The sequence below is a fragment of the Tamandua tetradactyla genome, chromosome 2 (assembly GCF_023851605.1).
Source record: "Tamandua tetradactyla isolate mTamTet1 chromosome 2, mTamTet1.pri, whole genome shotgun sequence".
Lineage (NCBI taxonomy): Eukaryota > Metazoa > Chordata > Mammalia > Pilosa > Myrmecophagidae > Tamandua > Tamandua tetradactyla.
Window position 1 is genome coordinate 131,044,800 of NC_135328.1, and position 12,582 is coordinate 131,057,381.

General features: G+C 54.9%; 1 protein-coding gene across 1 annotated transcript; it reads left to right on the top strand.

The window, feature by feature from the left end:
• The first annotated feature begins 714 nt into the window (after window positions 1-714).
• Window positions 715-7,047, top strand: LOC143673905 (uncharacterized). Its single transcript, XM_077148982.1, has 4 exons — window positions 715-930; window positions 1,209-1,358; window positions 2,449-2,655; window positions 3,547-7,047. The coding sequence occupies exons 2-4, from the start codon at window positions 1,323-1,325 to the stop codon at window positions 3,820-3,822; spliced, it is 519 nt and encodes a 172-aa protein (XP_077005097.1). The 5' UTR covers window positions 715-930; window positions 1,209-1,322; the 3' UTR covers window positions 3,823-7,047.
• Window positions 7,048-12,582: the final 5,535 nt, after the last annotated feature.

Genomic DNA, 12,582 nt, shown 5'->3' on the forward strand with positions numbered 1-12,582 from the left:
TTCCCCCAGCCTGAGTTGCCCCCTAAATGGCCAGCATGGAGAAAACCCCAGAGTTTGCTGATTCTCCCAGCTGCCCCTCAAGCTTGGGGTCTGGGTCTGCTGTGGATGGCGTCTCTTGGACCCCAAAGTGGCTGCTGAGCGAAGCCCTGCCTCAGCCTGGCTGTCAGGGCGCAGCTTTGCAGGCCAGCCCCTAGCCACCGGCACCCTGTGGGAAGGGAACTCTCACTGGCCTGTCACCCAGTCCCCTCGTCCCTGCTGAGACACCTATCTGCCCAGGCCAGGTCCCTTGCTGGCAAAGTCCTGGGTGGGGCTGGCCCCCGGCACCCTTTGTGCAGTGCTGGGCTCCGGCCTCAGCCCCGGTGGAGGGGAGGGGGCGGGGGGGGGCACGCTCATGGCCGCGTGCTCTGTCAGCAGTGCATGGAAGGTGGCTCCTGTGTTCGGGGGCATGGGGTGCCCCGTGTAAAGCTTTCTGGCCCTGCCCCAGGCCTTGCTCTCGTCCCAGCAGTGGAGGGACCCCAAGAGGATGGACAAAACCTACTCACCCAGCCCCCCACCCAAGACATAGAGTAGCTTCCCTGGACACAAAATAGCCTTCCGCCCGCTCCAGCCTGGGATGCGCCCCACTTCCCCCGGGCTCAGGTCTTTCAGAAGAAACACAAAAGACCAGTGTGTCCCTGCCAGGACAAGGGGCCTTGTGTGCGTGTGCATTCACGTGCCCCAGCCCTGCAGGGACACGCTGACACGCTCTCCCTCTCCCGCTCGGCCTCGGACCCTGCAGTGGCTCAGCAGGGCAGGGGGTGCCGCAGACCAGAGCGTCCCCAGCCCCTCGCCCCAGGGTCTCACGGTGGCCTGAGCCTGTGTCCTGCCCTCTGCCAGCCTGGCAGCCACCCCCTGCCACAAGCTCACCCCCATTTCCACATTGCCTGGCAGGCACCCGAGGTGGCCGAGGGTGAGGAGAGGGGACCTGCCAGCCTGCCCCTCCCTCCCCTTCCCCTCTCCACCCGGGCAGGGGGTCCTCGCTGGCGCCCCTTTGTGTCACCGTGGGGTGACACAGGTGGACATGGCAGAGCTGCTGGGCTGGGGGCAGCAAGAATGCTGCCTGGAGGGCAGCTGGGCCTGGGAGGTGGCCTGCAGGGACGTCCAGGTGGCCTGGGAGTGGCCTCCTGTCAGGCTGGGCCCCATCTGCCTGGTTGCCCCCTTCTCCTCAGGGCCACCCGTCTTATGGAGGATGTACCAAGGGCCCTGGGACTGCAGGGCAGGTGGCGAGGGGCAGAGCCCAGGCTGGGACACAGCCCTGCCAGTTCCTGCCAGCACCCCAGAAGATGTCCAGGAGCCTTCACGGGGCTCAGGCCAAGCAGGTGAGGGACGAGGTTGAAGGGGCTGGAAGCTGCCAGCTGGGGGCCAGGGGGCCTGGGCAGCCCCTGCGCCTCCCTGAGTCTCGAGGTCCACGCAGCGGGGGGGGGGGGGGGGGGGGGCGGCGCAGCCCTGCCCCTGGGGTCTCTGCCTGAGGGGACGGACGCTGAGTCCAGGGACTCTGGGGTCGGGACTCTCGAGTATGGGTGCATCTCTTCCTCCCTTTGCTCCCCAGTGCCCCCCACCTGGGGCCAAGCAGGCCTCCCCCTGCCCCCCCACCCCTGGCTCTTACCTGGTCCCACTGGAAGTTGGTCTGCAGGGGGGCCTGGGGTGGAGGTGGGGCCCAGGTGGAGGTGGGTCTGCAGGGCCCCCAGCAGGGGGACACCCAGCCACAGGGCACCCAGGAGCAGGGTTTCAGGGCAGAGGAAGCAGATGCCGCAGGGGGCTGCTGGCCCAGGGGAGGGGGCAGAGGCGGGAGGAGGTGCCCTACTTATGGCCACCCGAGGGTGGGCTGGTCAGCTCTCACCAGGCCCAGGTGGGAGGAGGCAAAAACCAGCCCTGCCGCCCAAGCAGAGGGGGCCTGGGGATGCCGGGGGCTGGGGGCGGGCTCAGGGTGGGGGGAACCCTCCCCCCCAGTCCCCTCTTCCTGCTCCTGGTCCCAGCTCAGGGAAGGGGTGAGGAGGAGGTGGGGGCTGGATGGCGGCTCCTGCTGGGAGCAGGAGCAAAACCTTGCTCCCTCCCACCTGCCCCCAGCTATGCTCCCTGCCTCCACCCCCACCCCCAGGCTGGGGCCTTCTGCGCCCCACACTTGGGCATACGGGTCTCCTGGATGACGGGCCTGTGGGGGGCATCCAGCCCTAGGTGTGGGCAGCAACCAAGCAAAGCCCGAACTGGGGGTCTACTGAGCTCCCAGCCCCGGGGCGGGGGTGGGGTGGGGAGTGCTGCCCTGGAACCCGTCCCCAGCCGCCAACACCTGCCCCTGGCCTTCAGCCTCCAGCCCCCCAGCCCTCTGCTTCCGTGTCACCCACCCCCGGCCCCTGCCCACGGTTCTGCCTCCGGGAGGAACTGATGAGAGGGGTGCCCCCACCTGCGTAGGGCCTCTATGGGGAGGGGTCCGGCACCCTTGCTGTGTGTCAGGATTCACGCCCTCCTGAAGGAGCCACAGCTGCCAGGACAGAGAGGGGACGGCGAAGGAGCCCCATCCCTGCCGCCGCTTCCCACGTCCACGAACTTCGTTTCCGGCCTCGCTCGGTTGCCCGTGCTCCTGGAGACAGCGACTCGTCCTCTGCCCAGTCCAGGAAGGTGAGGCATCCACAGTCCCGCCCCTGGTCAGGGCTGGGGTGGCGAAGGCTGGGGGTAGCCGTGTGCAGCCCACGCCCTCTCCGCAGGGTCCGGCAGGCCAGACGGAGCATGCCACCCTCAGCTCAAGAGAAGCCTGGGCTGGGGGAGTCTCTGCGTCTGGAGAAGATTGGGGTTCCCACTCTGAGGGTCCCAGTGTGCTGCTGGGCTGCCGCCACGGAGACAGTCCCCCAGTTCCAGTGGTGATGTTGGGGCCCTGGAACAGCAGAGACAAGTGGCAGACCTGATGACCCCATAGGCCGGGGGATTATGGGGTACGCAGGGAGGTTGGCAGGGACTCTGCTCGAGAGTGCCCGAGACCACCGCAGGCTCTTGGAGCTTGGAGCAGCTGCAGCAGCCACGAGACAGAGGAGGGAGGCGGATTAAAACCCTCAGAGAAGAGCGCGGGGCCATCAGCTGAGATCGGCGGCCACAGCTGTCCGGTTCTCTCGCTGCCTCGTGGGTCAGCACGTGGGTTGCCGTCCAGAGGTCTCCAGTTCCCAGGGGTGAGCCTCCAGGTGTGCAGACGCTCTTAACCCTTTCCTGACTGTACAACTGCAACGTCAGTCGTGGGGGGGGCCTCTCCGCCCCACCCAGGGGGTGAGCAGAAAGCAGATGCGGTGCTCCCTGTTCCCTCACTTACCTACGGTGCAGACGGATTTGGGGTGGGCATGTCCGCGGACTAGGGGAAAGCGCGCAGCTGCTGTCCCAGCTGCTGTGTCTTTTCTGGAACAAATCACACAGCTCAGGCCTTGGCTGCTGGAGCAGTGACCACACTGGGTGGCCAGGAACCTTGCGGGCACCGCCAGGGCTGGCCAGCTAGGTGGGGTGACGGGTGCTTTGACTCGCCTACAGCCACCTGCAAAGCTGCCCATCTCAAGTGGGGACGACAGCAAGAGAGCACGGCAGCACGTCCAGATGGAAGGGCGAGCCATGGCTTGGGTCCCGTGGCCTGTGGCGCCGTGGGACTGGGCGCGCCTATGGCGAGCAGTGGTAGGGAAGCCGCGCATTCACACGCCTTCTGCAGTAACTGCGTCTTTACGGAACGGCTTCTGGTCTGGCCCAGGCCTGGGACATGGGGCGACCACATGGCCCGAGCGTCCCTTCCTGACCCTGGCGCAGTCCAGCTAAGTCGCGCAGGGGCTTCAGATGCCCGCCGTCGGGTGGGCTTATGGGAGGCCGGGTCTGGGCATGAGCAAGGTACAAGCACAGGTGGTGCAGCCCCCTCGGCAGCAATCGGTTACGCTGCCTCTTCCCACCATCCCTAGGGAGTGTTTTTTAAGGGCCCGCCGTCTCAGGGAGAAAAACTCCAGCCTGGCTTGTGGACTGGCCACCTCACCATGCTGGCCCCAGCCCTGAAGGTGGACGCCGCGGTGGTTCTGAAGGGTGGCGGTGAAGGGACATCCCCACCAGGGGCCCTTTGGGTGATGCACTTGATCGTCCACTCTGGGGGCAAGGTTCTGGAAGGAGGGCTTGCCGTGGCTCCCTGGCAGCGGCTGTCTGGCCGGATGGGACCGGCGTGCAGAGGGAATGCTTAGACAGGGCACGGGCCTCAAAGACAGCTGGGTTCCAGGCCAGCACCCACCAGCAAGGAGGCTCTGAATAACCAGGGGGACAACTGACACCCCTGCTGGACTCTAGCGTCAGCCACCTCAGGGCTGCTTCACAGGCCCATGGACAAAGTGGCCAAAGCATCAGGGTCAGAGCTTTGCACGAGTCGCCTCCCACAGTTGGCCTGGCTGACACTGTTGCCAAGCGCCTAATTCTCCAGCAGGCGGGACCAACGCTGAGCCCTAATGCGGATCCCTGCAGGGCTGGCCACATAGGAGGGGACGGCGTCACCTTCCTTGGAGGGACACAGGCTGTGGGCCTGGAGGGGCCTTTTCCATCTAATTCTTTCCTGACCCCCGACGGCAACTTGCAGACTTATTTCTCTTGCAGTGTTAAGGACCTCCCCAGGGGCATAGCCTGGGAGGGCGGGAGTAGGGGGCAGCTGGGAGGTGCAGCCCAGAGAGGCCACAGCCCTGCCTAGCGGGATGTTGTCTACATTCTGAGTCGGAGCCCATTCTAGGGGCCGTGTCCCCACAACAGAACCCACCTGGGGATCACAGCACGGTGTGCAGTAGTACTCTTGCTAACGTACCCAACTGTCCACGTGCCCCGTGATGCCCTGCTCCCAGGGTGGAATAGCAGCTCTGGGGAGCTGGAAGGTTGGAGCTCCCCCTGGTTGCATGGGCTCTTCATGCCACTGAACGGATGGGCACAGAAATGGGCAGTCTCCCGTGGGGAAACTGGCTTCTGCTGCACACTGTCCAACGTAGTTCTTGCCAAGACTCACATTATGAGGCTACACCTTCACCTCTAGGTACGGCTTTAGGTATGTTTCCCAAGTTTCGATGCAAAGTATTTTGCTTTCATTTAGTTCAAAGTATTTTCTAATTTCCATTACGATTTCTTCTTTTGTTCATCCATTGTGTAGAGGCTAGGTGGGGATTTTCATTGAAAATTTAATTTATAATATAATTGTTCTGTGGTTAGATAATGTACTCTTTTTTTTCGTTTGAATCCTTCTATGGGCTCGGACTTCCTTTTATGGTCTAGTATTTCATTAATTTTTGTAAGCACCCATGTATGCTGGCTTTATTTGGAATAGTCCCACACTGGGAACAATGAACGTGCCTGTCAGCAGGTGAATGAATGAACAAAGCGCTGTCTCCCCATAAATGGAAAACCGCTCAGCAATGAAAGGAGTGAAGAACTAGTATAGGCAGCAGAAGGAATGTGTGGCGAGATGGCTCCTTCTACATGAAAGAGGCCAATCAAAAGGAGCACATTGTTTACATGAAGTTCCAGAAAACGCCAGCCAAGCTGCCGCGACAGAGAGCAGACGCGGGGTGGAGTGTGGAAAGGACGGGAGGGTGGACAGGCGGCACCAGAAAACGGGGCGCCAGCTCCCTGGGCCCATGTGCCAGCCCTAACCTGAAGGCACACGTTTTGGCTGTGCACAACTGGTAGTGTCAGCTATACCTCCGTAAAGCTGGTGACAGACGAGTGAGCTCTGCAGCAGATCCCCTCCACCTGGCTGAGGTTTTGGCTGGTTTGTTGTTCCCTGACGCTGGGGTGCTAAATTCTCCCACGGTGGTGGTGGGTTTGTCTATTTCTTCTTGGGTTCTGTTACTGTTGTGGTTTTTTTTAATGTTTTTTATTGTAAAATATAGCATATATAGAAAGAAAAAGCAATGATTTTCAAAGCACTCTTCAACAGGTCGTTGCACTACAGATCCCAGAGTTTGTCATGGGCGACGATTCCGTCATCTCAGATTTTTCCTTCTCGCTGTTCCAAAACACTGGAGGCCAGAAGGAATGTTAATATGGTGATTCAGCAGCCTTACTCGTTTGCTAAATCCCATTTTCTCCGTTATACCTCCTCCTCTTTCTTTAATCCTTATCCCAATCTATAGGTATCTTAAGGAATGCCCATTCCGACTTTTTCATGTTGAGAAGGGGTGTCGACACTAAAGGATAGGGATGTAGTTAATCAATCCAGGAGCTGCTGGTCCCTCTGGGTTTCAGGATTTACCTGATTTAGGAACCCTCCGGGAATTTTAAGTTCCAGGAAGGCCAAACTAGTGCATGAAACCTTCAAAGAGTCTCAGTTCCAGCCCTACATGTCCTCAAGAGTCACCAGGAGTGATGCTGAGTGGGGTCTGGCACACCCTGGTAATTAGCAGTGTCTCGCTGAAGCTTGCATAACAATAGCCTCCAGAATAGCCCGTCCATTCTATGTGAACTCTCTCAGTAACAAAAAAAATACCTTGTTTTGTTACACTTCTTTTCCCCCTTTTGGTCAGGAAGGCATTGGTGATCCCACAGTGCCAGGTCTGGATTCATCCCTGGGAGTCCTCTCCCACATCGCCAGGGACACTTTCACCCCTGGACGTCATGTCCCCCGTAGGGGGGAGGGCAATGATTTCACTTGCAGAGTTGGGCTTACAGAGACTGAGGCTGTATCGGAGCGGTTCTGTTAGAACTTTTTGTTTTGATTATTTCAAGGCCAAAGTATTAGATGCATACCTATTTAACATTCTTGGGTATTCCTTGCGAAGTGACCTTTTATCTCTAGCAGTATTCTGCCTTGAAGCCTGCTCTGTCCCTGTTATCACAGCTCGCTTTGGGTGGGTGTCCCCTGGTGCAGCTTTCCCCACCTCGACTCCCAACCTCGCCGTACCCTTACGTCTTAAATGTTTCTTTGGCAAACAGCATATAATGGATCTTTAAAAAGTCTTGTCTCACCCGCTTTTTTCTTTAAGAAGTACATTCAGATCAAAATAGGAATGTTTGCGTTTGTTTGGTGTTTTCTGGTATTTAAAAAAATAAAATAAAATAAATTATTTTTTAAAAAGTCCATTCAGTCAATTTTATTTAATGCTATAGCTTATCTATTGGGGTTTAAATGCACCATTTTGTTCTGTGCATTTTATTTTTCCCGCCTGCTCTCTTCTTGGCTTCTTTTGGATTGATTCTTTTTCACCATTTCGCTATTTCCTCTCTAGGAATGTGGAGGAATGTGGAGTGAGTGTTTATTTTGTATAGTCAGGTGTGTATTTATGTATTCTTTCATTGGCCATTGTCCACCTTACAGCGGGCAGCTGTGATTTGACAAAGTCAAAAGGTAACTTTTCTCTCCTTCCAGGCAAGACGGGGATTCCGCACTGACTCCAAGGACCCCTCTCCCTGACCTCCGTGCATCTTTGTCATGTTTTAAAACACGATACATTTAAGCCCCTAAAAATTTGAATTGTTTTCTACAGACTATAATGATTTAGACCGAGCCACGCGTCCATTGCCTTCTTTGCACTTCGGGCATGAAGTCAACTCTGGCCGCACCTGGGGGCATTTTCTTCTACCTGAAATATAGCTCTTGGGATTTTATTTAGTGACATGTTGGGGGTTTGGTTTTCGGCCTGACATTGTGTTTTTTTGCCTTCATCATTGAAGGAAGATTTGTTTGAATGGAGCACTGTGTGTGGGCTGCGCACCCTGCCCTCTGGCTCCGTCTCCTCCCCATCTTCCCACAGCAAGTTCACTGCCATGTGACCCGCCTACAGCGAATACTCAGACAGGCTCAGTGACTTAGCCCTAAAGGAGGATCTACATAAGTGCCACTGGGTCCAGAAACCCACCAGCCCAGAGCCCCCTCAGGCCATCTGATCGCCATCCTGGCCCCAAAGGTGACCTCTACCCTGACTCTCAGAGCCGTCACTGAGCTGTGTCTGATGTCTCAGTTTGCTAAAGCTGCCAGAATGCAATAACCAGAAATGGGTTGGCTTTTGCAAAAGAGGTTTATTTGGTTACAGGTGACAGTTCTAAGGCCGTGAAAATGTCCAAACTATGGCACCAGCAAGTGGAGACTTCCTCTCAAGAAAGGCCGATCATGTCCGGGGTGCTTGTCACGTGGGGAGGCAGACGTGGCATCCGCCTCTCCTGGCTACTGGGTTCAAACAGCTCCCTCGGTTTCTGCATCTCCAGACGTCTGTGTCTCAGTTTCATCCCTCTGCTCGCCGTGACAGCTCTGAGCTGTCTGTTTTCTGTCTTTTATTCTCTTCACACGGGGCTCCAGTAAAGGATGGAAACCCACCTTGAATGCGCAGGGTCACATCTTCTTGGAAACAACCGAATCAAAAGGTCCCACCCACATAGGTCTGCCCCACAAGATTGGATTAGAGGAGCGTGGCTTCTCTGGGGGTACACAACAGCTTCAAACCAGCACACTTGCTTTTAATGTTATGTAAATGCAGGTTTTTTGTGTGGTCTATTACATGCAGCTACAGCGCATGCCTGCTCACGGTTAGCACTGTATAAGCCCACAGCTATATGGGTACTCTGCAGTCACCCCTTGGCACCCCTGGCACCCCCATGCACCCCCAGACACCCCCAAGCACTCCCAAGCTCCCCCTATGCACCCCAGGCACCTCTAGCATCCCTAGGCTCCCCCAGATAACTCCATGCACCTATGGACAGCCCCAGGCACTCTGCAAGCCCCCCTGAGGAATCCTTTGGCGCCCGCAGACCCCCCCCCCCAAGGCACCCTCAGGCTCCCCCAGGCACCATTCTGTGGTTGGGGTGCATTTGTGTTGTCTCTGCATGAGGGGCCTGGGATCACCTGCTGTGAATAGCTCCTGCAATTGGGCTCCTGCCTGTGGACTGCACCTGGGGACGGGGTTGCCGGGCACTGGGAGTCCATCCATCAGCTTTGCTGGACACTGCCCCACAGTGGCCCAGAGATTGCTTTGAGGTACACTTGGCCAGCAGTGTCCGGCCATCCATCCGGGCTGGTTCTCTGGCCCGTGCCTGCATACCAGGACCAGTGCAGTGGCCCGGCCAGGCACATGGGTGATGGGTGTACCAGGTGGGTGGGCTCGGCAGGGACCGAGGGCCCTGGGGGCGCCGGGAGGAACCTGCTCTTCTTGGAGGACCAGCTGCAGGGCGCCGTGCCCCTTTGCCCAAGCTCAAGGTGAGAGGACACGGCCTCCCACCCACGATGAAGCATCCGACGCCCCCTCATTGGCGGGCACCAGGTGGGCTTTGGGCAGCGGTCTCCCTTGGGCTGGCCCTGCCCGGGCGGGAGGCCAGCACATCCCTGCTCCTTCTTTGCCTTCACCGCTCACCACAGATGCTCTTTTTGTCCCCCATCCTTGCCTCTTTCCCTCCTTTCTCACCTCCTTTTGGATGAAATAAACTCTTTATTATATCCTCTTCCCTCTTTATTAGTTTAATTTTTTTTACTCTTCTTTTCGTAGTTCACCTTTGACCTTTGGCTTATGAGTGTCTAATATAAACGAGCTCTTTTCTTAGGGCAGCGTCTTCAACCTTGGGTTCCACTTATGCCGTCGGAGGTTTTGCTATTTTTTCTTTTGTTGTACAAAGACTTTTATTAAATTCTGAGAAAAGTTTGTAACTGGGACAGCTTATGAAGCAAAGGTTTTGTTTAAAGACGAAAGCAGTTGTTATATGAGGTTGACAAATGGGTTGTATTAAAAAGCAAATGGGTGGGGCACTGCACTGTTCAGAATGGAATGCTGCCTTGGAGCATTCCTCACACAAGATCTGCTTGGAATCGAGAAGCTGACCAGTTCAGGTCCAGATTGCATTGCCTGGATCCAACTTAACAATTTCTCTTTGCCCTTATCCAGGGTCACTTGGCACTTCTACATGTTCAACTGCTTTTGCCTTTGTGTTCAGTTCATGTTTATTTTGTACTTTACATTTCCTGAACTTCCTTACTTTTTCTAATCATGCAAGAGAAAGAATGTTTGCATTTTTTTTGTTTGTTAAAAAAAATTTTTTTTAAACATAGCAACATACAAACATGAACATTCTTACCATATGATCATTCCATTCTTGGTATATAATCAATAATTCACAATATCATCACATAGTTGTGTATTCATCATCATGATCATTTCTTAGAACATTTGCATCAATTCAGAAAAAGAAATAAAAAGAAAACAGAAAAAAATTCATACATACCATACCCGGTACCCCTCCCTTTCATTGATCACTAGCATTTCAATCTACTAAATTTATTTTAACAATTGTTCCCCCTATTATTTATTTATTTTTAATCCATATGTTTTACTCGTCTGTCAATAAGGTAGTAAAAGGAGTATCAGACACAAGGTTTTCACAATCACACAGTCACATTGTGAAAGCTATACCATTATACAATCATCCCCAAGAAACATGGCTACTGGAACACAGCTCTACATTTTCAGGCAGTTCCCTCCAGCCTCTCCATTACACCTTAACTAAAATGGTGATATCCATTCAATGGGTAAGAATAGCTTCCAGGATAACCTCTCAACTCTGTTTGGAATCTCTCAGTCACTGACATTTTATTTGGTCTCATTTCACTCTTCCCCCTTTCGGTCGAGAAGGTTTTCTCAATCCCTTGATGCTGAGTCTCAGCTCATTCTAGGATTTGTGTCCCACGTTGCCGGGAAGGTCCACACCCCTGGGAGTCATGTCCCACATAGACAGGGGGAGGGTGGTGAGTTTGCTTGCTGTGTTGGCTAGAGAGAAAGGCCACATCTGAGCAACAAAAGAGGCTCTCCTGGGGGTGACTCTTAGGCCTAAATTTTAAGTAGACTTGACCTATTCTTTGTGGGGTTAAGATTCATATGAACAAACCCCAAGATCAGGGGCTCAGCCTATCACTTTGGTTGTCTCCACCGCTTGTGAGAATATCAAGAATTCAGCTTGGGGAGGTTGAATTTTCTTCCATTCTCACCATTCCCCCAAGGGGACTTTGCAAATACTTTTTTATGCACTGTTCAAATCACTCTGGTAATCCATATGTTTCACTCATCTCTCCGTACTGTAGATAAAAGGATATTTTTTGCTCTATTTTCACACAGCCCCACCTGCATCAGGCACCCGGCACCCTGCCTCTCCCTTGCCCTTCGTCCTCTCCTGCACCTCTGGGCCTCCATGAACCACTGTCCCTCTGGCTGCAGAGCTCCCTGCCCTTCTTATTTCCTCCATGGAACGTCTGCTGGTGGTGAATACCTACCACTCGTGTTTGTCAGAAAAAAGTCTTTATTTCACCTCTGTGTCTAAAAAATGAACTTTATTGAGGCATGTTTGACAGACTTTAAAATGCATGCCATTTAATTGTGCAATTTGGCGGGACTTGACATCGTGTGCACCTGTGTAAACACAACCCCCATCGAGATGAGAGCATTCCATCACCCCAGAAAGCTCCCCCAACTGTTCGCTCACCCTGGCCCTGTGCCCGGGCTCTAATCACCACGTGGGGTTTGGGTGTCGGGGCACTTCATACTGAATCCCACCTACACAGCCTCTTGTGTCAGCCTCTGTCCAGGCCAGGGCCACCCCCGCAGGGACAGGTGTGTCCACCTCCTGGTTCATCCACCCGCTCCAGCTCCATGTCTCCAGAGCTCCTTGTGGCATCTTCAGACCTGCCGCCCTGTGGATCTACTCTTGTCGGACATTTGGATGCGTTCGTCTTTATGGCCATTGTGAATAAAGCTGCTGGGGCCATTTGGGTACAAAGTTTCTCCTTTTTGACCCAATGTGGGGGCCATGGAGACTCCCAAGACCCCAAGATCACTTCCCGGACCCTCCAGCTGGTACACTTGTTGTAGAGACTTGTTCCATCATCAACCCAAAGAGGAGACGTTGCAGTGGATCCCAGGGCCATATGTGCGTGTGTGGGCACATATGATTGTGTGTGAGTGTGCATGTTTGAGAGCCCAGGTGTGCACATGTGGTATTGGGTGTGACTTTGAGCACAAGTATGCAGTTCATGTGTGTGATTTTATGTGTGAGTGTGCACGTGAGTATACATGTGTTCATGCATGATCTCTGCACTTAAGAACGCATGCATTATGTGTACACGTGCTCACATGCAAATGTGTGCCTGTGCATGCACTTATGTGTGCGTGTGAGTACATGAACATGTGTGCTCATGTGTCTGCATGTATGCACATTTCTGACTATGCATATGCATGTGTGTGCATGCAAATGTGTGCATGCTCGCGTGTGTGGTGTGCATGCATGTGGATGTGAAGGGCACACACACAGCCTCAGAAACCAGCTTCCTCTGGGGTGAAGGGCCTGGTTGCTGAGAACTGCCCCCTGCTGCAGCACCCAGGCTCCATCTTTCCTCAGCTCTGCAGCCTCCCCCTGTCCCCACCCACCCCTGCCCACTGCCGCTGGCATTGGCCTCTCCCTTCATCAGTGTCAAGCCCCAGGAGCCTCAGACACAGCTTTCAGGCTCTGGGGGTTGTCCCGGCCTGCGGGACGATCAACTGAAGCTCAAACTCCTGTGAGGGAAGAATGGTATGGGACAAAGAGACGCGAAGAATG

Bases quoted from the DNA above. Each gene is read 5' to 3' on its own strand.
- LOC143673905 (XM_077148982.1), top strand. From the start codon at position 1,323: ATGTCCAGGAGCCTTCACGGGGCTCAGGCCAAGCAG. The intron at 1,359-2,448 runs GTGAGGGACGAG...CCACCTGCGTAG, and splicing joins ACGGGGCTCAGGCCAAGCAG to GGCCTCTATGGGGAGGGGTC. The intron at 2,656-3,546 runs GTGAGGCATCCA...ACTCGCCTACAG, and splicing joins CCTCTGCCCAGTCCAGGAAG to CCACCTGCAAAGCTGCCCAT.